The following is a 26,815-nucleotide window of genomic DNA, read 5'->3' on the forward strand; positions in this document are numbered from 1 at the left end:
AGAGCTTTGGGTGATTCACATTTACCAGTCTACAGAGGGCTGATATAAAGGACACTTCATAGTTTTTTAAGAAAAGTAGGGTGCATAGTACAAGTTTTCTAAAGACATCGAACTGCCTTGAAATTTTTATTGTGACTGTAGCTAAGTAAAAAACTATTGTTTTACAGTAACTACAAGCTGGTACCAGACTGAAATTTGGGTTTCTCTCTCTGTTAAGGAAACAAAGTTTTCTAGGAGTGTTAACTTTTGATAGCAAAATATGTGAATTTATTTGCTTTTAAGTGATTTATATATTTTTTTAAAATCTTGTTACTTCGGTAAAGTTCAGTTCAGTCGCTCAGTCATGTCCAACTCTTTGCAAGCCCATGGACTGCAGCATGCCAGACTTCCTTGTCCATCACAAACTCCCGGAGCTTACTCCAACTCATGTCCCTTGAATCGGTGATGCCATCCAACCATCTCATCCTCTGTCTTCCCCTTCTCCTGAGAAATCTGTATGCAGATCAAGAAGCAACAGTTAGAACTGGACCTGGAACAACAGACTGGTTCCAAATCGGGAAAGGAGTACACCAAGGCTGTATATTGTCACCCTGCTTATTTAACTTATATGCAGAGTACATCATGTGAAATGTTGGGCTGGATGAAGCACAAGCTGCAATCAAGATTGTCGGGAGAAAGATCAATAACCTCAGATATGCAGATGACATCACACTTATGGCAGAAAGTGAAGAAGAACTAAAGAGCCTCTTGATAAAAATGAAAGAGGAGAGTGAAAAAGTTACAACTCAACATTCAGAAAACTAAGATCATGGTATCTTGTCCCATCACTTCATGGCAAATAGATGGGGAAACAGTGGAAACAGTGACAGACTTTATTTTGGGGGGCTCCAAAATCACCGCAGATGGTGACTGCAGCCATGAAATTAAAAGACACTTGCTCCTTGGAAGAAATGTTATGACCAACCTAGACAGCATATTAAAAAGCAGAGACATTACTCTGCCAACAAAGGTCCATCTAGTCAAAGCTGTGGTTTTTCCAATGATCATGTATGGATGTGAGAATTGGACTATAAAGAAAGCTAAGCACTGAAGAATTGATGCTTTTGACGAATTGACGCTAAAGAAAGTGTGACGCCGAAGATCATGCTTTCACAAAGATCTATGAGATTATGGCACCTGCAGATAAAGCTCATTCTACTTCTACAAAAATTAACCCCTCATTGTCAAACTTCCGCTATCCTAATGTCCTTAAAACACGTCAACAGCCTACTCCTAAGTCAGGGAATTTGAAATGGATAAGCAATAACTGTAAATCAAACAGTCAGAAGTTATGGGAATTCCAAGATGGGTGCCTGGCTTTTCCTGGCTCCTTGGTAAATCTCATTTTTTATTTGATGGGTTAAAGCTTTCCCTGGCTGTAGGGTTAATGCCCTCACAATGGAAAAAATAAGTTTCACTAAATATTAAATTCTAGTTTTGTTCATTAAGGTCTGTGTTTACCAAGAGTCACTTCTGAGATAGTTCCTTGGTGTTATGTCATATTGTTTGTTACTAAATTTAACTAAGTTATCAAAAAGGACATTCTAAGCTTGTTTTTGAAGCCTAACTTCACAATCAATCTTTGGATAAAGATCAGATGCTCCATGATCTACAGCCAGGAGATTAACACCAAGCTAAATCATTCAACAGACTAAGTCAGATAACCTAGGTATATCTGGAATACATCTCATGGAAATTCTTCATTTTAATTATTACTTACGTACTAATACTGCTAGCTATATTATTTATTTTACCTGTTTTACAAAATTGTTGTCTCTTACATTACTAAATGTGTGACTGAGTCTTTGATAAAATGATGATATATACTTTCATATGAGATCAAAACTCTAGATATGGGAAGAAGCATCAAGAGGGACTATTTTCCTGAACCATAAGAGACTATTAGTAAGGCAGTATGGTGTAGAACTTCTGCTACTTGCAAGGTATAGTTCAGTAATGGCACACTGAGTAGCCAATTAGAAGAATATTTGAATATCTGGGAATGAGCATTCCTAGCATTGCGGGACAAAATGGTCATGCTGCTGTTGCTGCTGCTAAGACGCTTCAGTCATGTCCAACTCTGTGTGACCCCATAGACGGCAGCCCACCAGGCTCCCCTGTCCCTGGGATTCTCCAGGCAAGAACACTGGAGTGGGGTGCCATTTCCTTCAATGCATGAAAGTGAAAAGTGAAAGTGAAGTCACTCAGTCGTGTCCGACTCTTAGCAACCCCATGGACAGCAGCCCACTAGGCTGCTCTGTCCATGGGATTTTTCCATAAAAGGCCCCCAAATCATGGTCTGATTTATGACCCTGAAGGGGCTCTGCCAACTGGAAACTGGCACTTGTCTTCTGTTTCTTCAAAGATTGGGCTTCCCTAATGGCTCTGATGGTAAAGAATCTGCCTGCTATGCAGGAGACTCAGGTTCAATCCCTGGGTTGGGAAGATCCCCTGGAGGAGGGCATGGCTACCCATTCCAGTATTCTTGCCTGGAGAATCCCACGAACAGAGGAGCCTGGCAGGCTATGGTCCATGGGGTCACAAAGAGTCCGACACGACTGAGTGACTAACACTTTCACTTTCTACTAAGAATTAAATCAAGAGCCATTGCAGCTGCTGAAAGTACACCCTGAAAGGAGTTCAGGATGGAGATAAAAAATGAGCACTTGTGCTCTGGGAAAAACTGGCAGAACAGGCCTTCGGATAGTTAGTTGTTTTCACGTAAAGATTTTCATGAGCTCCAATTCTTGCATCTTCTCATACCTAGAGAAACGCTTACATCATGGACCAATGTCTGCTCCTAGTTCTTCTGGCTAGTTCCTCTTCTAGGCCTCCTGGCAGCTTTTCTACTACTATTAATCTTCAAGCCATGTATCTTTAACCTTCTTGTTAAGTTTGTATCTTCTAGAATACAAAAAATAAATCTCCAGCTGATGCTCCCACAAGGATAGTAGCTGGTTGGCACACAGACTACACTGGAATAGGCCGCCTTGTCCTTCCATGGACTCTCCTCTCCCTCCGTAAATGCACCCCCATTGGGAGCTAAGACCCTACAACATCCCTGTCCAGCATGAAGAATCTAGGAGCAGTCTTCACCCCTTTACCCAATGACCTGGGTCCACATGACCCAAGACAAGGGTAGGTGATCAGTGGCTCATGTGCAGGCTGTTGAGGGGTCAACGACCTGGCCCATAGATAAAAAGAGGGGAGAATATGGAGCCCTATACCAAGGTCACAGATGCACGGCATTTGTACCAAGGCCACAGATGCAGAGCCCCACACCGAGGTCATCTTTGGAACTAAGCACCCTAGCAACTATTGCCATGAGCCCCCGATCTAAACCAGCCAACTCCCTGACCCCGTGAAAGTGAAGGTTACTCAGTTGTGTCCAACTCTTTGAGACCCATGGACTATACAGCCCATGGAATTCTCCAGGCCAGAACACTGGAGTGGGTGGGCCATTTCCTTCTCCAGGGAATTTTTACCCATCCCCTAAGGTTAGTACCCACCCTAGTACTCATCCTGTAGCAAGCTAACCAATTACCTAATGCCACCCTTCCAACAGGACTTTTCTTCTTCTTGAGACTTCAAAAATGGGCTACTAACCCACGAAAGAGGTCAGCTCTCCCTAGTCCGTCAGGGGTGCTTACAGCACCCTCGGTATGTCTGCTTTTTGTTCTTAATAAACTCACTCCTTTGTGAAACACTCTGGACATTCATTTCCCACCCACGCTCAGACCTTGACACTCTACATTCCACCCAGCTCTCTTAGCAGACAGGTTTGGATTCCCATCATGCTTTAGGGCCTGGATTCCCCTGAGCTAAGAATCCAGCCCTATGTTCCTGTGTCAGAGCACCTATCACCACCATCAGTGACAGGTATTTGTCAGGCGCTGGCCTACCCTTCCTTTTCCTTACTGGGCTGAAGTCCCTTGGGAGCAGGTTTTTTCATTCACTGCAAGAATAATGTTCTGACTCAATGATCCAAAGTGTGCCTGCCAATGCATGCATTCCCTATGAAAACAGCTCATTTGGTTGCAAGTTTCCTGCTGTCCGTTCCTATGGAGAGTCCTGGTGGGATGGGCATCAGTGATGGAAACTTGATTATTTCTGAAACTGGGACATACCTGTTGCCATTCACCATCCACGGCCTCCTGCTGCAACGATTTGAGCACCACAAGAGGATCATCGGCAGTGTATGCGAGGAACGTGCGATCCTTCTCCTTCCACTTCTCGTTGCTCTGACCTTGACTCTGGGCCGTCCACCCCCTGGTGTCCTTTGAAGGATTCTCTCCATGTCCTTACCCCATTCATGGATGACTCTGCATGTGTTCACGTGGGGAGAGGTAAGCTGTTATCCATACCTCAAGCGCTGCTGTCACTTGGAATGCACAAAGAGTGATCAGACAGCAAGCTGGTAAGCCCTGCTTTGTGACTTTAAGCTTTCCCTAAAGATTGAAAATTTCTACATAGGAAAATTGATGAAGGGATAAAAGGCATTTTCAAAACATTATTTGAGGAGATATATACATATTAATATATATTGTTGTTGTTTAGCTTTTAAGTCGTGTCCAACTCTTTGTGACCTCATGAACCATAGCCCACCAGGTTTCCCCTGTCCATGGGAGTTTCCCAGGCAAGAATACTAGAATGTGTGGGTTTTTTTTTTCCTTCTCCAGGGCATCCTCCAAACCCAGGGATCAAACCCACATCTCCTGCCTTGGCAGGCAGATTCTTTACCACTGAGCCACCAGGGAAGCATAAATATATAGAAGGTTTGCTAGATTTTGGAGTATGTCCATAGTCCTTGCAATAGATTTCAAAAGTCTTTCCAAAATGGCTCTCAACTTGTATTCCCAGAACCAGCATATGGAAGATGTACATCCTTAATATCCTTTCTTTGCTTGCAAAGTTTATACTTTTTTGGAGTTAGTCATTTGGGTTGCATCTTCAGGGAGCTGCTGCCTTTTATTTTCACCAATTGCTTGCCCTCATCTAAATTGCTTTTCTTGAGATTTTTACATACTGTGCATACTGGTCTTATCTTTTGCATACTTTACAAATATTTTCTTCCAAGTTGTTGCCTGCCCTTCTCAAGTTTGAGCTTCCTTGTGGCTCAGCTGGTAAAGAATCCGCTTGCAATGTGGGAGACCTGGGTTCGATCCCTGGGTTGGGAAGACCCCCTGGAGAAGGGAAAGGCTACCTACTCAAATATTCTGGTCTGGAGAATTCCATGGACTGTATAGTCCACGGGGTTGCAAAGAGTCAGACACAACTGAGCAGCTTTCACTTGTCTCATGTTTATCTTTGGCAATATCTAACAAATTGTATATACTTGGGAATTTATTGATGGTGTACCTTCAATGATTAAAAATAAACTGGTTGTTTTTTTGCAGCACTGTAAAAACAGGTTGTAATTGCCACATATTAGAAACCACCTCACTGCCCAAATCTAAGAGACTGCTTAAGTTACTATGGTATAGCCACGTGATAGACTATTGTGCAACTTTTTCTTAACATGGGAGCATTCTGTTTAGAATGTGTTTTTGAGGTAAACTATAGTTTGAAATACAAAGAATTAATATATAAGTAAGCTTCGCAGATTTCCTTTCAAATATTTTTTATAATTTTATTTTAACTCATTTATTTCTTTTTGACTGCACTGGGTCTCCGTTGCTGTGCCACAGGCTTTCTCTAATTGCGGCGAGCAGGGGCTACTCTTCCTTGTGTGGAGCAGGTTTCTTATCGCAGTGATTTCTCTTGTTGTAGAGCACAGGCTCCTGGCGCACAGGTTTTACTATTTGCAGTTCAGGGGCTCTAGAGCACAGGCTCAGTAGTTGTGGCTCACAAGCTTCATTGCTCTGCAACACATGGAATCTTCCCAGACCAGGGATCAAACCCCTGTCCCCTGCATTGGCAGGCAGATTCTCAACCACTGGACCACCAGGGAAGTCTACTATTTTTCAAATCTTTTGCTGTCTGTATCATATGTAAGAAATCTCAGCCTACTCTAAATCATAAAGATTTATTTCCTTGCAGTAATTTTATATCATATTTTTCAATTCATATAAAATCTTTTAATCAATTTTTAAATTGAAGTACAGCTGATTTACAATGGTGTGTTAATTTCTGCTGTACAACAGAGCGATTCAGTTGCAAATATATATATAATCTTTTTAAATTACTCTTTCCCATTACAGTTTTCCATAGTATCCTGAATATAGTTCCCATGGCATAGAGTGAGAACTTTTCGTTTATCCATTCTATATATAAGTGCTTTAGTGTCCTAAACCCGGTATCCCAATCCATCCCTCCCCCAATCGCCTCCTGCTTGGCAACCACCAGTCTCTTCTCAATGACCTTGATCCTATATCTGTTTCAAAGATAAGTTCATTTGGCTCATATTTACTATTCCACAGGTAAGTGATAACTTATCATATTTGTCTTTCTGACAATTCATTTAGTATGATAATCTCTACTTACGCCCACGTTGCTGAAAATGGCATTATCTCCTTCTTTTTTATGGGAGAGTAGTATTCCGTTGTGTATATGTACCACATCTTTACCATTTTGTTCTGTTGATGGACATTTACACTGTTTCCACGTCTTGGCTATTGTGAGCACTACTGCCATGAACATAAGGGATGCATATAACTATTGGAATTAGAGTTTTGTCTGAATATATGCCAAGGCTTGCTAAGTCACTTGGCATTTCTGTTTTTAGTTTTGTGATAAATATTTATCAGGTTTCCGTACTGATTTCCAACATAGTGGCTGCACCAACTTACATTCCCAATAACATTGTAGGAGTGTCCCATTTTCTCTACACCCCCGATAGCAGTTGTTATTTATAGACCATTCAATGATGGCCATTCTGACCAGTATATGGACTAGTACTTCATGGCAGTTTTGATCTGCATTTCTTGGCTGGGCTGGGTCTTCCTTGCTGGGTGGGCTTTTCTCTAGTTTCGATGAGTGAGGGCTACTCTCTAGTTGCAGTGCCCGGGCTCCTCATCGCGGTGGACTCACGTGTTATGAAGCGCGGGCTCTAGGGCCCACGGGCTTCAGTAGTTGTGACTCCCGGGCTCTAGAGCACAGCCAGATGGATGGGGCACACATTTCAGTCGCTCTGCAGATGTGGGATGCTCCCGGAGCAGGAATCGAACCCAAGTCTCCTGCGTTGGCAGGTGGATCCCTTAACTTGAGCCACAAGGGAAGCCCTGATTTGCATTTCTGTACAAATCTCAGGTATGGGATAACTGGGCCATAAAGCAGCTCTCCTTTCAATGCTTTTAAAGGACCCCCCTCCCCCCCGCTACTTATTGTTCTCTATACTGTCTGGTACCAATTTCCATTCCCAGCAACACAGGAGTGTTCTTTACCTACTCTCTCTCCTGCATTTATTGATTATAGCCTTTTTGATGATGGCTATTCTTTGCTATTGTTTTCATTTGAGTTTCTCTGCTTATTAACATGTGCAACTGCTGTTCATAGGCTTTTGTTTGAATCAGTGAACACTAAAATTTACCTATTGAAATTGGCATCTAGAAGGCTGGCTATGTTTTGAATTCATTTCTGATACCTACCCCAGGACATTTCTTCAGGGCAAGTATCATCGACAGCCCTACAGTCCTGGTGAGTGGTGAGTCCTGGTGAGCGCCCAGAAGCACCACTTTTCGTGTTGTTTTTTTACAAAAAAGCCACCACAAGGTGGCAGCAATTCTAAATTGGCAATTATGGTTACAATGGCAACCAGAGTCATAGGAACAGTCCTCTTTCTGGGTTGTCAGAGTGGGATGGGTGTGCCAGTAGAAACACCCAAGGACTTGTGTCTTTTGACTTATTCCCACTTACCCTTCAACCTCCAGTCAGTCCTAACCTCTGATATACAGTGCCCTGAGGGTGCTAACATCCATAGCTGTGGTCCCTCTCAGACAAATGGCTGGAGGTGGGAAACTCAGCACCAGGAGACCAGAAGACTGTTTCCCAAGAAGATCCATGACATTTTGAGTGCACCTGCCTTCACTTAGCTGTTGGAGGGCCTGCATGGGTCTGGAGATTGTGGTCTCACCCGGAGGAGACAGGCACTCCAGGTCCGGGGTGGGGTGGGGTTCATTTGCTCTCATAGTCTTCTAAATTCCACCATTCCCCTGGCTGTCTTTCCATGGAACCCAAGGCTGCACAGGCTCCATGCTTATGACTCCACGCCAGTTCACTGAGACCTGAAAAGAATATAGTAAGCATTTCTCCCCCTACCCTTTTTTTAAATTATATTTTAATCTTTTATTTGCATTGAGGGAATTCTCTATATTCTGTGTCTTTTCATTGTGCAGAAGCTTGATTCTTTTATGCCTATAACTTTATCTAGTTTGTGTGTGTGTGTGTTTCAAGATGGGGTTTCCTAGAAGTAACGTCAGCATGCTGACTATGTTGCCCTGTACTAATGACAGGTCCCTTTCGCTTACCTATTTTAGTGTGTCTCCATGAACAGTCCATAGGCTCGCAAAGACTCAGACACGACTGATGCGACTGAGAACGCACACACGCACGCATGTGAAAATAGCTTCACAGTTGTCCTCTCTACTCTAGCCCCCCATTCTTTCCACCTGGGAATCCTGAGTTTGTCTTCTAGGTCTGTGAGGTCTCTTTCTGTTTTGTAGATGAATTCAAGTCTATCCAATTAGAAATGCCTCTTCTTGTGGGTATCATGTGAAACATGTCTTTCTGTATCTGTAGAACTTCAGTTAGTGTGATCGTGTCTGGGTTCATCCATGTTGCTGCTAATGTCCTGATTTCATTCTTTTATATGAAAACTTCATATTCTATTGTATACATGGGCCAGATAGTCTTTACCTCCCCACCCGTCCCCGGATGTTTTGGTTGCCCCAAATCTTGGCTACTGTCAGTGATCGATGGGGCACGTGGGTGCTCTCAAGCAACAGTGTTCTCCGGATAAACTCCCAGGTGTTGGCTGGTGAGCCAAGCGTTACGTCTCTCTATATTGCTTTAGGAACCTACTTTCTGTTCTCCACAGTGCTTTGTACTAATTTCCATTCCCAGAAACACCGGAGGATTGTCCCTTTTACCTACACCCTCTCCCACATTTATTGCTTGTAGCCTTTCTAATGATGTCACTCTGACCTGGGTGAATGATACCTCCTCGTTGTTTTTATTTCCTTTTCTCTGCCTGGTAGCAACCCACTCCAGTATTCTTGCCCGGAAAATCCCATGGACAGAGGAACCTGGTAGGCTGCAGTCCATGGGGTCGCTAAGAGCCGGACACGACTGATGCGACTTAGCAGCAACAGCCTGGTAGAATGTCCAGCATTTGTTCCTAGGCTTTTGTTTCAAACAGTGCCGGTAAAAGTTACTCATGGAAAGTTTCTTGGAAGACTGGCCCTGTTATAAATTCGTTTCGATTACCTACCACATGACATTTCATGATAACTTCTGCCATTTACAGCCCTGCACCTGGTGAATGAATCCTGAGTGCACCGGTATTGCAGAAAACCGGCAGAAACACCGGTTTTCATGTTATTGTTACAAGGAATGTCCGCATGGCAGCAGCATTTCCTCATTCCCAGCTCGGTTTATTAGGGCAATGGGAGCCTTAGGGACAGTCCTGGTCCTGGGTTATCAATTAAGAGTGCAACACCCAAGGACTTGTGTCTCTTGACTTCCTCCAGCTAAACCTTCACCCTTCAGATCAATCCAAAACTCATAAATACAAGAGCCCTGAGGTGGCTTTGGCCACCTGATGCAAAGAACTGACTCATTTGGAAAGACCCTGATGCTGGGAAAGATTGAAGGTGGGAAGAGAAGGGGACGACAGAGCATGAGATGGTTGAATGGCATCACCGACTCTGTGGGAATGAGTTTTAGCAAGCTCTGGGAGTTGGTGATGGACAGGGAGGCCTGGCGTGCTGCAGTCCATGGGGTTGCAAAGTTGAATACAACTGAGCAACTGAACTGAACTGAGGTGGCTAATGTCTATAGCTGTGGTCAAGCAAATAAAAAGGCTGGAGGTAGGAGACAGTCATCTGGAAAGCAGAATACACTTTTCCAAACCCAGAAGATCCACAACATTTTGGGTGCAGCTGCCTTCATTGATGGCACCCCACTCCAGTACTCTTGCCTGGACAATCCCATGGGTGGAGGAGCCTGGTAGGCTGCAGTCCATGGGGTCGCTAAGAGTCGGACACGACTGAGCAACTTCACTTTCACTTTTCACTTTCATACATTGGAGAAGGAAATGGCAACCCACTCCAGTGTTGTTGCCTGGAGAATCCCAGGGATGGCAGAGCCTGGTGGGCTGCCGTCTATGGGGTCGCACAGAGTTGGACACAACTGAAGCGACTTAGCAGCAGCAGCAGCCTTCATTTAGCAGTTGGAGAACCCGTCAGGATCTGGAGATTGTGGTCCCGTCTAGGGGAGACAGAAACTCCAGGTCCAAGAGGATTCATTTACCCTCATGTCTTTTTGAAATTCTGCCATCCCTTGCTGTCTTTCCTTGGAACCCAGGCCTGGGTGGGATCCACGCTTATGACACCACTCCAGGTCACCGAGTCCTGAGGAGAATATAGTAGGCATTTCTTTTTTCTTTTTTAATTATATTTTGATCTGATACTCAAATAGAGAGTATTCACTGTATTGCATTTTATATTCACATAGAGGGGATTTAGTATAATGTATTTTATTTCATTGTGCAGAAGCTGAATTCACATATGCCCATAATTGTATCGTGTATGTGTGTAGTGTTGGGTTTTTTTTCCTAGAAATAATTACTAAGTGCTGAATATGTACCCTTTGCTATAAACTAGCTCTTTCCTTAGGTATTTTATCTATTTTGCTGTGTCTGTGTTAAAAGTAAGCGTCACCATTGTTCCCTCCACCCTGCCCACTATTCTTCCCACTGGGAATTATCAGTCTGTTTTCTAGGTCTGTGAGTCTCTTTCTGTTTGGTAGATGAAGTCATTTCTATCAAATTATGAATTTTATCTCTTGTGGATATCATGTGACATATGTCTTCCTCTGTCTGCATAAGTTCAGATGGTATGATTATGTCTGCTCCATCCATGTTGCTGCTAATATCCTGACTTCATTCTTTCATGTGAAAAACTAATAGTCTATTGAATATTTGTACCAGGTATTCTTTATCCCCTTACCCATCGCTGGACATTTTGGCTGCTCCCCAGTCTTGGCTATTGTCAGTAGAGGTGCAGAGACCAATGGGGTGTGAGGATGTTCTCAAGGGATGGTGTTCTCCAGAGATACTCCCAGGTGTGTGATGGTCGGGCCATACACTAGGTCTCCTTGGAGTGCTTTCAGGAACCTACTTCCTGTTCTCCATAGTGCCTGGGACCAATTTCCATTCCCAGCAACATCGGAAGTGTGTCTCCTTTTATCTGAGTCCTCTCCTGCATTTATCGCTTGCAGTCTTTCTGATGATGGTTATTCTGACTGGGAAGAGGTCGTGACACCTTGTTTTTTTATCTGAATGTCTCTGCATAGTAGCATGTCAAGAATCCGTTCCTAAAATTTAGATTCAAACAGTGCCAGTCAAATTTACTCATGGAAAAAGGCTTCTGGAAGGTCAGCTGCTTTTTGAATTCTCTTTCGATTACCCACGCCCAGACAGTTCTTGAGGGGAGGGGTCATGCACAGCCCCGTAGGCCTGTGACTGGATACTGAGTGCCCAGAAGCACTGGTTTTCATATGTTATAAGAAACACCCACAAGGTAAAGCATTTCTTCATTCCAAACTCAGTTTACTGGGACAGCTAGGACCAGAGGGGCAGTCCTGTTTCTGGGTAGTTAAGTAGAGTGGAATGTGCCAGAAGAAACACCCAAGAACTTGTTCTCTTGACTTCCTACCACTTACCCGTCACCTTCCAGACTGATCCTAACCTCTGCAGTGCTGGTGCCCTTAGGGTGATAGGTCCGGAGCTGTGGTCACTCTGGGCAAAAAGGCTGGAGGTGGGAGACCTAGCAGCGGCACAGCTGAAGAATGGAGGCGCTTTTCCAAGCCCAGAAGATCCACCACATTTGGGGTGCACCTGGCTTCACTTAGTTGTTGGAGCGCCAGCCTGGGTCTGGAGATGAAGGTCCCATCAGCAGGAGCCAGGCCCTCCAGGGTCATGCCTGAATGGTCTAGTGGTTTTTCCCTGCTTTCTTCAATTTAAGTCTGAATTTGGCAATAAGGTTTCCCATTAAGCACATGTTAAATTTTAAGGAATAAAAGTTATTTTAAAAACTTTTTAAAAAGCCAGTTTTAAGAGGAAAATTTTACACATTCTTAAGAAGTAAAAAAGTGCACATGACAAGACTCTCACCATTCCTAATTCTTAGAAAATGCAGATGGAACCAACGACCAGGGACCATCTGACAGTAGTCAGCCCAAGGTGTACAAACAATAAATCCTGGAGAAACCATGCGGAAAAGAGCACCCTCCTACACGCCTACTCAGAATACAAGTTTCTAACGGCCCGTGTGCAGACTGCTAGAGAGGGGGCTTGAAGAGCTAAAACAAGAGCGACAATACCATCCTACAACCCCACTCCTTGGTGTCCTTACGGAGAAACCCATTGTTCCAAAAGACGCACGCACCCCAGTGTCCCCCGTGGCACTGTTTACAGCAGTCAAGGCATGCAAGCGTCCAAAATGTCCATCCACTCACCAACAGATCCTGCAAATCTGCTACATACATGCAGTGGATGGTTGCTGCTGCTGCTGCCGCTAAGTCGCTTCAGTTGTGTCCGACTCTGTGCGACCCCATAGACAGCAGCTGACCAGGCTCCGCCGTCCCTGGGACTCTCCAGGCAAGAACACTGGAGTGGGTTGCCATTTCCTTCTCCAATGTGTGAGTGTGAAAAGTGAAAGTGTAGTCGCTCAGTCGTGTCTGACTAGTAGCGACCCCATGGACTGCAGCCCACCAGGCTCCTCTGTCCATGCGATTTTCTAGGCAAGCATGGGCGGTTACTCGGCCATAAAAGAGAATGGAACCATGCCATCGGCAGCAACTTGAATGGATGTGGAGATAATCACACCAAGTCAGACAGAGAAAGACAAATGATCCCATGATATCACCTATAGGTGAAATGGAGTAATGGATACAAATGAACTAATTTATCAAAGAGAAACAGACTCCCCAACTTCGGAAGGGCAAGTCTTTTGGGGGCTCCAAAATCACTGCAGATGGTGACTGCAGCCATGAAATTAAAAGACGCTTGCTCCTTGGAAGAAAAGCTATAACCAACTTAGACAGCATATTAAAAAGCAGAGACATTACTTGCTGACAAAGGTCCATCCACTGGGGCTGGTGCACGGGGATGACCTGGAGGGAGGATATGGGGAAGAGGGAGGTGGGAGGGGGGTTCAAGAAAGGGAACACATGTACACCCGGGGCGGATTCATGTCAATGTATGGCAAAACCAACCAATATATTAATGTAAGGTAATTTGCCTCCAATAAAATAAATTTAAAAAAAAAAGGTCCATCCAGTCAAAGCTATGATTTTTCCAGTAGTCATGTATGGATGTGAGAGTTGGACTATAAAGAAAGCTGAGCACTGAAGAATTGATGCTTTTGAACTGTGGTGTTGGAGAAGACTCTTGAGAGTCCCTTGGACTGCAAGGAGATCCAACCAGTCCATCCTAAAGGAGGTCAGTCCTGGGTGTTCATTGGAAGGACTGATGCTAGAGCTGAAACTCCAATAGTTTGGCCACCTCATGCGAAGAGCTGACTCATTGGAGAAGACCCTGATGCTGGGAAAGATTGAGTGCAGGAGGAGAAGGGGATGACAGAGGATGAGATTGTTGGATGGCATCGCTGACTCAATGGACATGAATTTGAGCGGGCTCTGGGAGCTGGAGATGGACAGGAAGGCCTGGCATGCTGTGGTTCATGGGGTGGCAAAGAGTCAGACACGGCTGAGCGACTGAACTCAACTGAACGAAAAGGTAAGTTTGGGCATGGGGAGATATAAATGAAAAGGTTGGAATTAAAACATACACCGTGATATATCATATATACATATATATATACATATTTTATCTATATAAACATATTCTATATATAAATATGTACAATAGCTATGCATAAAAGATAAGTGACAAAGACTGACTGGATAACTCAACACGCTTTAACAACCTACATGAAAATAGCATCCGAAAAAGAATGGATACGTGTTTATATGAACCTGCATCATGTTGCTGTATATCTCAAACACACACAACATTGTAAACCATTATAATAGAAAATAGAATTTTGTTTAACAGAAAAAAATGGAAACAAATGCCTATTTTATTCCCCTCGGGCCTCAGTGACCTGAGCTGCTGTCACATCCTCACAGCCTGAGCAGCCTTGGGTCCCAAGGCTGGACTGTCCCAGGGCTGAGGGAGCTGGGGAGTCTGGGGCAGAAAGCGAGCCTTCCTTGGATATGTAGTGCCTGGTCCCCTCTCCATGGGACCCCAGACTCCAGATCCAGGCCAGCCCTCCCATAGCTACTGCAAGCCTACAGCACCCCAAAACTGGTGGACGCTCTGGGCTTGAAGGGCTATGAAACGTCCCTTTTTTTTTGATGTCTCCTGGTGGTGGGGTTTCCACTTCCAGCCTCCCTCTTCGGAGTCCTTCCACCAATCTATGGCATCACCCCCAGCAAAGCACTTTTCTAGGATTAAGATATGACTGGAAAGTGAAGGGAAAGGAAGATGAAGTAGTGAGATACAAGCCCTTGGGTGTTTCTCAGGCACTTTTCACTCGAATTTACAATCCAGGAACCCGTATTTCTTTCACTAAGGCTCTGATTACCTAGAGCTGGGTCTGAAGAAATGTTTCCCTCTTGTGGTCATTGCTAATTACAACGACCTGAAAACCAACGACCTGATTGCAGCCATGAAATTAAAAGACGCTTACTCCTTGGAAGGAAAGTTATGACCAACCTAGACAGTATATTAAAAAGCAGAGACATTACTTTGCCAACAAAGGTCCGTCTAGTCAAGGTTATGGTTTTTCCCGTGGTCATGTATGGATGTGAGAGTTGGACTGTGAAGAAAGCTGATCGCTGAAGAATTGATGCTTTTGAACTGTGGTGTTGGATAAGGCTCTTGAGAGTCCCTTGGACTGCAAAGAGATCCAACCAGTCCATCCTAAAAGAGGTCAGTCCTGGGTGTTCATTGGAAGGACTGATGCTAAAGCTGAAACTCCAATACTTTGGCCACCTCATGCGACGAGTTGACTCACTGGAAAAGACTCTGATGCTGGGAGGGATTGGGGGCAGGAGGAGAAGGGGACAACAGAGAATGAGATGGCTGGATGGCATCACCGACTCGATGGACATGAGTCTGAGTGAACTCCGGGAGTTGGTGATGGACAGGGAGGTCTGGCGTGCTGTGATTCATGGGGTGGCAGAGTCGGACACAACTGAGCGACTGAACTGAACTGAAAACCAACCAGTCAATCTTAAAGGAAGTCAACCTTGAATGTTCATTGAAAGAACTGATGCTGAAGCTGAAACTCCGATATTTTTGGCCACCTAATGTGAAGAACTGACTCATTGGAAAGGACTCTAATGCTGGGAAAGATTGAAGGCAGGAGGAGAAGGGGGTGACTGAGGACAAGATGGCTGGACGACATCACTGATTCAATGGACATGAGTTTCAACAAACTCTGGGAGATGGTGAAGGACGGAGAATCCTGGAGTGCTGCCGTCCATGGGCTCGCAAAGAGCTGGACACAACTGAGCAACTGAACAGCAACAACAAAGGATATTTAATATTCACAAGACCTGGGGGCTTCTAAATGACCCCTGTGCTGGAGAAATAGCCTGTGGTAGGTAATAGTAAAATTATTCAAATCAGCGATGACTCTGAACAGTCAATTTCAAAAGGTAAATTTTACACATCCTTAAAAACTGAAAATGCAAATTTCTGATTCTTAATTTTCCATTCCTAATTCTTAGAGAAATGCAAATCAAAACAACAACGGGGTATTATCTGACGGCAGTCAGTACAAAGTCTATGAAGAATAAATGCTGGAGAAGCCTAGGAGAGAAGGGAACCCTCCTACGCAATTGCTAAGAGCCTCTATAAAGAGAGCAACAGAGGAGGCTTCAAAAACTAAAACAAGAGCAACCATACCATCCAGCAATTCCACTCCTAGGTGTTCATATGGAAAAACCATCTTTCAAAAAGACACAGGCACCCCAGCTTTTACTGCAAAACTCTTGACAACAGCCAAGGCATGCAAGCATCCAAACTGTCCATCCACACACCAATGGATACAGAAGGTATGCTACATTCCTACAGTGGACTATTACTCAGCCATTAAAAAAAAATGAAATCATGTCACCTGCAGTAACCTGGATGGATCTGGAGAGGATCACACTAAGTCAGTCAGACAGAGAAAGCCAAATATCCTATGATATCACTTATAGGCAATATCGAAAAATGGACACAACTGAAATAATTTATCAAACAGAAACAGACTCTCTAACACTAGAAGCAAATTTGTGCTTAATTGCTCAGTTATGTCCCACTCTTTGAGACCCCGTGGACTGTAGCCCGTCAGATTCCTCTGTCCCTGGGGATTCTCCAGGCAAGAATACTGGAGTGGGTTGCCATGCCCTCCTCCAGGGGATCTTCCCAACCCAGGGATTGAACCAACCCAGGTCTCCCACATTACAGGTGGATTCTTTACCTTCTGAGCTACCAGGGAAGCTAGTACACTCACCAAATGGAAAGCTTGGGCAGGAGGAGATATAAATGATAAGGCTGAGATTAAAACACACAATAAAATATTATATATATGTATAGATATACATAATGTACTATATAATGTATATATATCATACATATAAAGAACATATGATCTCTATATATAATATCTATGTATAAAAGATATCTGAACCAATATCACATGGAAACCGCAACACTCTGTAAAGTCCTATAGGGAAACAGAACTGGAAAAAGAATAGGTATGTGTATATCCTGGATCATGCTGCTGTATACATCTGAAACTCATATGATATCGTAAACCCACTCTGCATGTATGTGCGTGCTGTTGTGTCCAACTCTTTGTGACCCCATAGACTGTAGCCCGCCAGGCTCCACAAATCTAAGGAAAATAGAAATTCCATTAAAAGAAAATAAATGCAAACAAATGCCAGCTCCATTTCCCTCAGGCCATGTGGCTCTCACATCACAACCAGATATCTGAGTAGGCTTGGGTCTCAAGGCTTGACTGTCATGGGGCAGAGGGAGCTGGGGTGTATGTGGCAGCCAACAAGCCTCCCATGATAGTCAAGTGCCTGGTCTTGTCCCCAGGGACCTCAAACTCCAGAACCAGGCCAGCCCTCCCACAGCTACTGCTAGTCTGGGTGTGTGTGTGGTCTGCAAGTCTACAGCACCCCAAAACTGCGGGACGTTCTGGGCTTGAGGAGCTGTGAAAAGTCACCCTTATTTTGCTATCCTGATGGTGGTGTTCCCGCTTTCAGCCTCCTTTCTTGAAGTCCCTCCACCAACTTATGGCAGCACCACCAGCAAAGCACCTTTCTGGAGTTAAGGTTTGGCTGGCGGGTGAACTCTGGGAGTTGGTGATGGACAGGGAGGCCTGGCTTGCTGTGATTCATGGGGTCGCGGAGAGTCGGACACGACTGAGCGACTGAACTGAACTGAAGGATAAGAAAGAAGTAGTAGTTAGACACAAGGCCTTGGATGTTTCCTCGGGCAATTTACAGCCAGGAACCCAACTTTCTTTCTCTAAGCCTCTGATTGCCCCAGGGACCAGAGATGGGCCTGAAGAAATGCTGCCGTCTTGTGGCCATTTCTGGTAATGACAACTTGAAACCAGTGCTTAAAAATACTTAATACTCTCAAGGCCTGTGGGGCTCAAAATGACCCCTAAGCTTGAGGAATAGCCTGCGGTAGGTAATAGTAAGAGAATTCCAATCAGCGATGACTTTCAAAGGCCCATTTCAAGAATTAACTTCTAGTTACTGCGGCCGGTCACGGGGGCGGGTGGAGCTGCTGTGTGGTTCGCGGCGGTCGTCGGAGGCTGCGAGGAGCAGGTCGCCGGGGCCCCGTTAGGGCCGCAGCGACAGCAGTTGGGCCCCCTGCCCCGGCAGGCAGCCGGAGAGCGCGGGAAGGGGGCCGGGGGGACCCGCCCCCGGCCGGCTGCAGTCATGAACTCCAACGTTTAAAAAAAAAAAAAAATTCTAGCATCCTTAAAAAGTGAAAAAACGAACATGAGACGTCGTCACCGTTCCTAATATGTAAAGAAACGCAAATTAAAATGATGATGCGGTATCACGTGACAGCAGCCCCACACAGTGCAGACGGAGTGCCGCAGAGTCTGTGGGGAGAAGGAACCTCCTGTGGGGTTTCTGGGAACACAAACCGCCAACGCTCACCATACAGAGGGGGCACCAAGAACTAAAACAAGGGTCGCCATGCGATCTGGCGATCCCACTCTTAGGCAACCTCCAGAGAAGACTATCCATCAAAGGCATGTGCACTCCAACGTCCCTTGCAGCACTGTTCGCAACAGTCAGGGCAAGCAAGCATCCAAAATGTCCATCCACACACCGATGGATACAGAAGGCGTGCTGCCTACATACAGTGGATCGTTCAGTTCAGTCGCTCAGTCGTGTCCAACTCTTTGCGACCCCGTGAACCACAGCACGCCAGGCCTCCCTGTCCATCACCAACTCCCGGAGTTCACTCAATTTCATGTCCATAGAGTCGATGATGCCATCCAGCCATCTCATTCTCTGTCGTCCCCTTCTCCTCCCGCCCCCAGCCTTCCCAGCATCAGAGTCTTTTCCAGTGAGTCAACTCGTCGCATGAGGTGGCCAAAGTATTTTAGTTTCAGCTTTAGCATCAGTCCTTCCAATGAACACCCAGGATTGGTCTCCTTTAGAATGGACTGGTTGGATCTCCTTGCAGTACAAGTGACTCTCAAGAGTCTTCTCCAGCACCACAGTTCAAAAGCATCAATTTTTCGGCGATCAGCTTTCTTCACAGTCCAACTCTCACATCCATTTTACTCGGCCATAAAAAACAATAAAATCATGCCATCTGTGGCAAACAGGATGGATGTGAAGATCACATTTAAGTCAGACAAAGAAAGACACATATCCTTTGATAGAAGAGATAGAAAAATGGATATAAATGGACTAGTTCCCAAAAACGGATACAAAGGGACTAGTTCCCAAACAGAAATAGACTCACTGACTCAGGAAACAAATTTAGACTCACCAAAGGGAAGGAGGGCAAGGAGTGATACAAATGGAAAGGTTTTGATTAAAACATACTCAGAAACACATATATGTTTATATATATACATAGTCTATCTATATAAGATATATAAGCATAGCATAAAAGATAAGTGTCAACCAGATCAATATCACATGGAAATCTCTTTGACAATCTGTAGCAACCTATATGAAAGCAGAATCTGAAAAACAATAGATGTATGTGTAGTTTCAACTGGATCGTATTTCTGTATATCTCACACACATATAACACTGTAAACCAACTCTAATAGAAAACAGAAATTCCTTTAAAAGAAAATAAGTAGAAATGTGTGCCTACTCTATTCCCCTCAGGCCTCAGTGACCTGGGCTGCTGTCACATCCTTGCAGCCTGAGCAGGTTTGGGTCCGAGGGCTGGAGTGTCCTGGGGCTGAGGGAGCTGGGGTGTATGTGGCAGCCAGTGAGCCCCCCATGATACTCCAGTGCCTGGTCCTGTTCCCATGGCACCCCAGACTGCAGATGCAATCCAACCCTCCCATAGCCACTGCAAGGCCACAGCACCCCAAAACTGGTGGACGCTCTGGACTTGAAGAGCTGTTAAAAGTCCCCCTTTTTTTCCATAGCTCCTTGGGGGATTCCCACTCTCAGCCTCCTTCCTTGGAGTCCCTCTGCCGACCTATGGCAGCTCCCTCCAGTAAAGCACCTTTCTGGGGTTAAGATTTGGCTAGAGGATCAAGAGTAAGGAAAAGAAGTAGTGCAACAAAATCCTTTGGGTATTTCGAGCAATTTGCTTCTGGTTTACAAGCCAGAAACCCAATTTCTTTCACTAAACTTCTGATCGCCCCAGAGACAAGAGGGTGAAGAAATGCTGCCGTCTTGTGGTCATTTCGGGTAACAACAGCCTGAAACCGGTGTTTAAAAACACTTCATATTCTCAAGGTCAGCTGCATTATACATAAACCCTATGCTTAAGAAACGACGTGTGGAAGATCATCGTAAAAGAATTCAGCTCAGCGATCAGTTTCAAAAGTCAGTTTTAACATTTCCATACCTAAGACGCTGCTTTTTTTAAAAAACAATTATAGCAAAAATATTTACAAATTAGTTAAATCACTAGCTCTACTTTTTGTGACCTCAAGATATCTAAAATGCCTAGATGTTGCAAAGTAAAGGATGAACCTTGTCCAAAATAAACATAGGTACTTTAAAAAAAAATGAACATACAGACAGACAGTTATAACCTAAACTGTCTTCAAGATGTTAGCCAAGCCCCCCTCCCCTCACCCTTCCTCATATCCCTCCTCCAGCATTTCAGGGATCAAGTCTGGACCACCTGAGACCTAGAAGGACACGTCAAATGGTAAACTGTTTGTGATTATGAATGGGTTATTTTTTGCTTCATATGTTTTTTGGTTTGCTTTTTATGCATATGTTAAGTTTTTTTTTTAAATGTTATTTTAAAGACTTTAAAAAGCCAACTTTAAGAGGGAAATTTTACGCATCCTTAAAATAGAAAAATGTACATAACAAGATATTCACACTCCTAATTCTTACAGAAATGCAAATCAAAACGACAATGAGGTATCATCTGACAGCAGTCAGCACAAAGTCTACAAACAATACATGCTGGAGAAGCCATGGAGAAAGAGGAACCCTCCTATGCTGCTGCTAGGAATATAAGTTGCTAACAGCCTCTATACAGAAGGCTCAAAGGTGGATTCAAGAACTCAAACAAGAGTGACCAAACTGTCTGGAAATCCTCCTCGTAGGCATATATCCAGAGAAAACCATCCTTCAAAAGGACATGTGTACCCCAACGTTCACGGTGACACTATTTACAATAGCCAAAACATGCAAGCATCCAGAATGTCCATCTACTCACAAAAATGGAACGGAAAGTCTGCTACATACAAACAATGGGCTATAACTCAGCCATAAGAATAAAATAAAATCATTCCATTTGCAGCAACATGCACGGATGTGGAGGTGATCACACCAAGTCTGACAGAGACAAATATCCATTGATGTCACTGATATATGAAACTGAAATGACTACAAATGAACTAATTTACCAAACAGACTCATCAGCTTCAGAAACAAATTTAGACTCCCCAAGGGAATTGGGGGAAATATAAATGAAGAGTTTGGAATTAAAGCATACACGGAAATATATCATCTGTGTATATATATATATATAAATCATATGTATATATATATATATAAATCATATGTATATATATATACAGAAAATTCTAGTTATATGAAGTGTTAGTTGCTCAGTCATGTTCGACTCTTTGCAATTTCTTGGGATGTAGCCCGCCAGGCTCCTCTGTCCCTAGCTTTCTCCAGGCAAGAATACTGGAGTGTGTAGCCAATCCCTTCTCTAGGGGATCTTCCTGACCTAGAAACTGAACCCTGGTCTCCTGAATTGGAGGCAGATTCTTTACCGTCTGAGCCAACAGGGAAGCCCCCTAGTTATATAAACATATTCTTTATATATGATACATATATATAATATCTATGTAAAAACGTTAAGTGACAAGGACCCACTGCATTGTATATGGAAATCTCAACACTCTGTAATGACCTATATGAAAACAGAATCCAAAAAAGAATCGATGTATGTATATGCATAACTGGATCATGTTCCATATCTCTCACACACACACATTGTAAAGCAACTCTACTCTAATAGAAAACAGAAATTCCTTTAAAAGAAAATAGATGGAAACAAATGCCTAGGCCATCTCCCGCAGGCCACAGTGACCTGGGCTGCTGTCACATCCTCACATGAGCAGGCTAGGGTCCCAGGGCTGGACTACTGGGGCCCTGAGGAAGCTGGGGTGTATGTGGCACCCAGCGAGCCCCTCAATGATACTGAAGTTCCTGGTCCTGTCTTCACGGGACCCCAAACTCCAGATCCAGTCTGGCACTCCACAGCTACCGCACCAAACTGGGTGAGCAGAGCGGGCTGGAAGAGCTGTGAAAAGTCACCCTTTTTATCCATCCCTGGGGTTCCCAGTCTGTCTCCTTCCTTGTAGTCCCTTCACCCAACTGTGGCAGCACCCCCAGCAAAGCACCTTTCTGGGGTTAAGATTTGCCTGGCGGATCAAGGGTAAGGAAAGGAAATAGTGAGACACAAATCCTTGGTCGTTTCTTTAAGCAAGCTGCACTCTGATTTATAACCCAGGAACCCAATTTCTTTCACTATGGCTCTGATTGCCCCAGGGACCTTTGCAGGGGCTGAAGAAATGCTGCCGTCTTGTGGCCATTTCTGGTAACGACCGCTTCACGCTGCTGCTGCAAAGTCGCTTCAGTCGTTTACGACTCTGCGACCCCCATAGACGGCAGCCCACCGGGCTCCCCTGTCCCTGGGATTCTCCAGGCAAGAATACTGGAGTGGGTTGCCATTTTCTTCTCCAATGCATGAAAGTAAAAGTGAAAGTGAAGTTGCTCAGTCGTGTCCGACTCCTAGCGAACCCATGGACTGCAGCCTATCAGGCTCCTCCGTCCATGGGATTTTCCAGGCAAAAGTACTGGAGTGGGGTGCCATTGCCTTCTCCGAACGACCGCTTCATAACTGGTCCTTAAAAAACACTTAATCCTCTCAAGGCCTGAGGGGCTCAAAATGACCCCCACGTTTAAGAAATACCTGTGGTGGTAATAGTGAGAGAATTCCAGAACAGTGATGACTTTCAAAGCCAATTTCAAGAAGTACATTTTAGTATCCTTAAAAAATAAAAACGAACATGAGAATTCTTCTTTACCATTTCTAATATTTAAAGAATTGCAGATCAATGAGGAGGTATCACCTGAGAACAGTCAGCATAAAGTCTTCAATCAATCAATGCTGGAGGGTCCCTGGAGGAAAGGGACCCTTAGCACATTGCTGCTGGGAAAGCAAAGTGCTAACAGCCACTGTAAAAAGGCAACAGCAACAAGAAAAGGCAACAGATGTGGCTTCAGGGACTGAAACAAGAGTGATGGTAGGACCTGGCAGTCCCACTCCTAGGCGAACATCCAGAGAAAGCCATCCTTCAGAAATTCAGAGCGACCCAATGTTCACCGGGGCATTGCTTACAACAGCCAAGGCATGCAAACTCCAGAATGTCCATCCGCACACCAACGGATACAGGTGTGCTACGCACATACAATGCATGTAGCAATACATACATAAAAAAGAATGAATCTGTGACAACCTATTTGGATTGGGGATGATCACACTAAGTAAGTCAGACTGAGAAATGCAAATATCCTGTGATATTGCATAGAGGTGAAGCAGAATAGTGGGCACAAATGAATTAATTTACCAAACAGAAACTGAATCCCTGGCTTAGAAAACAAATTTAGACCCACCAAAGGGAAAGTTGATGCAGGAGGAGATATAAATGTACAGGTTGAGATTAAAACATACACAGTAACATATCATATATATGTATTATATCTATATAAACATTTTTATATATAAGATATGTATACTGAGGGCTTCCCAGGATCACTAGTGGTAAAGAACCTGCCTGACAATGCAGGAGACATAAGAGATGCAGGTTCGATCCTGGGTTGGGAAGATCCCCTGGAGGAGGGCCTGGCAGCCCACTCCAGCATTCTTGCCTGGACAGAATCCCATGGACAGAGGAGCCTAGCGGGCTACCGTCCATAGGGTGGCAGAGTTGGACACGACTGAAGGGATTTAGCACGCACACATATGTGTATAAAAGATAAGCCACAAGACTGACTGGTCAGCACACGGAAATCTCAACGCCATGTAACGACCTATGTGAAACCAGAAGGTGAAAAAGTATATATGCAAATGTGAATAGCTGGATCACGTTGCTGTAAATCACACACACATACAACATTGTTAAGCGTTCTAACAGGAAATGGAAATTCCTTTAAAAGAAAATAGAAACACGCGCCTGCTCTATTCCCCTCAGGCCTCAGTGACCTGGGTTGCTGTCACATCCTTGCAGCCTGAGCAGGTTTGGGTCTGAGGGCTGGAGTGTCATGGGGCTGAGGGAGCCGGGATATGTGGCAGCCAGTGAGCCCCCCATGATACTCCAGTGCCTGGTCCTGTTCCCACGGCACCCCAGACTGCAGATGCAATCCAACCCTCCCACAGCCACTGCAAGCCCACAGCACCCCAAAACTGGTGGATGCTCTGGGCTTGAAGAGCTGTGAAAAGTCACCTTTTTTGGACATCTGGTGGTGGGATTCCCGCTCTCAGCCTCCTTTTTGGAGTCCCTCCACCAAGTTATGGCGGCACCCCCAGCAAGGCACCTTTCTGGAGTTAAGGTTTGGCTGGTGGGTGAAGTTTAAGAAAGAAGTAATGAGATACAAGCCCTTGGGTGTTTCTTCTAGCGATTTGCACGCTAATTTACAACCCAGGAACCCCACTTTTCATTCACTAAGGCTCTGATTGCCCCAGGGACCAGAACTGGGCCTGAAGACATGCTGCCATCTTGTGGCCATTTCTGGTAACGACAACTTGAAAATCAGTGCTTCAAGGGATAAGTTCACTCAGTCTGACCCCATGGACTGTAGCCCACCAAGCTCCTCTGTCCAAGGAATTCTCCAGTCAAGAATACTGGAGTAGGTAGCCATTCTCTTCTCCCAGGGATCTTCCCTACCCAGGGATCGAACCCGGGTGTCTTGCATTGCAGGCAGATTCTTTACCATCTGAGCCAAGGACAACTTGAAAACCAGTGCTTAATGACAGTATTCACATGGCCTTGGGAGAACTCAGTGAGCCCTATGCTTGAGAAATAGCCTGAAGGAGGTAATAGTAAGAGAATTCCAATCAGAGATGACTTTCAAAAGCCAATTTCAAGTTAATTTTAGCATCCTTAAGAAGTAATAACACACATGAGAAGGTCTTCACCATTCTTAATCCTTAAATAAATGCAAAGCAAATTGCGAATCAGGTTCTCATCTGACAGCAGTCAGCACAAAGTCTACAAATAGTAAATGCTGGAGAGGCCATGGGGAAAAGGGAACCCTTCCTATGCTGCCGATGGAATGCAGATTGCTAACAGCCGCTATAAAAAATGCTACAGAGGCGGCATCAAGATCTAAAACATCAACGACCATACCATCCAGTAATCCCACTCTTAAGTGTACAGAGAAACCCATCTTTCAAAAAGATACGTGCACCCCAACATCCACTGCGACACTATTTACAACAGCCAAGGCATGCAAGCATCCAAAATGTTCATCCATTCGCCAATGGATAAGGAAGGTGGACTACATACATACAGATGGACAATTACTCAGCCACAAAAAAGAATGATATCATGCCACCTGTGGCAACCCAGATGGATCTGGAGATGTTCACTTTAAGTAAGTCAGACTGAAAAAGGCAACTATCCCATGATATCATGTCAAAGTGAAATGGAATAAAGGATACAAATGCACAAATGAACTAGTTTACCAAATAGAAACAGACACTGTACTTAGAGACTTAAGGTTACCAAAGGGGAAAGCTTGGGTGGAGGGATAAAAGTAGCCTGGGATTAACCTACACACACTACTATATATAAAAGAGATAACCAGCAATGACCTTCTGTATATTACAGGAACCTCTACTCAATATTCTGTGATAAGCTATAAGTGGAAAAATCTGAAATAGAATGCATCTACCTATATATGTAATCAATCCTTCACTGCATACCTGAAACTAGCAAGAAATTGTATATCAACTACACTGCAATACAAATTTAACATTAAGTATGTAAGTAAATAAATAAGTCAGCTTACAAGCAAACTTCTTTGCACAGCAAAGGCATCCATAAATACACTGTAGATAATCTATGGTATAAGGAAAAGTATTTGCAAAAGCTGTAACCTATGAAGCATTAATTTCCAAAATATACAAAGATCTCATACAGCTCAGCATCAGAAAAAGTATGCAATCGAAAAGTGGGCAGAAGGCCCAAATAGATATTTCACCAAGGAAGACGTCCAGATTACCAACAGGCACATGAAAAGACGGCCAATATTGCAAACTATTAGAGATATGCAAATCAAAACAACTGAGGTATCACTTCACGTTGGTCAGAATGACTAGCATCAAAAAGTCTATCAACAATAAAGACACATGTATCCCACTGTTCACTGCAGCACTATTTACAACAGCTAGAACATGGAAGCAACCTACATACCCTCGACAGCTGAATGGATAAAGAAGCTGTGGTGCATATACACAGTGGAGTATTACTCAACCATAATAAGGGATGCATTTGAGTCAGTTCTGATGAGGTGGATGAACCTAGAGCCTGTTATACCGAGTGAAGTGAGTCAGACAAAGAAAGATAAATAATGTATTTTAACACATATATATGGAATCTGGAAAAATGGTTCTGAAGAATTCATTTGCAGGGCAGCAGTGGAGAAACACAGAACAGACTTATGGACGTGGGGAGAGGGGAGGAGAGGGTGAGATGTGTGGAGAGAGTGACACGGAAACGGACATCACCATAGGTAAAATAGACAGCCAACGGGAACTGGCTGTATGGCTCAGGAAACTCAAACA

At 44.3% G+C, this 26,815-nt stretch overlaps 1 protein-coding gene across 1 annotated transcript in view; it reads left to right on the plus strand.

The window, feature by feature from the left end:
• The window catches only part of FBXW12 (F-box and WD repeat domain containing 12), a gene marked incomplete at its 5' end in the record, with an annotated part of 37,868 nt that overhangs the window by 8,154 nt on the left and 2,899 nt on the right, over positions 1–26,815 (plus strand). Inside the window, 3 exon segments of the mRNA XM_088831673.1 lie at positions 4,066–4,240; positions 4,321–4,359; positions 4,361–4,456. Of these exon segments, the coding sequence (XP_088687799.1) occupies positions 4,066–4,240; positions 4,321–4,359; positions 4,361–4,456 (310 nt within the window).

The sequence above is a fragment of the Moschus berezovskii genome, chromosome 24, assembly GCF_049115385.1.
Source record: "Moschus berezovskii isolate FMDL1 chromosome 24, NW_MosBer_1.0, whole genome shotgun sequence".
In the NCBI taxonomy this organism is placed as follows: Eukaryota; Metazoa; Chordata; class Mammalia; order Artiodactyla; family Moschidae; genus Moschus; species Moschus berezovskii.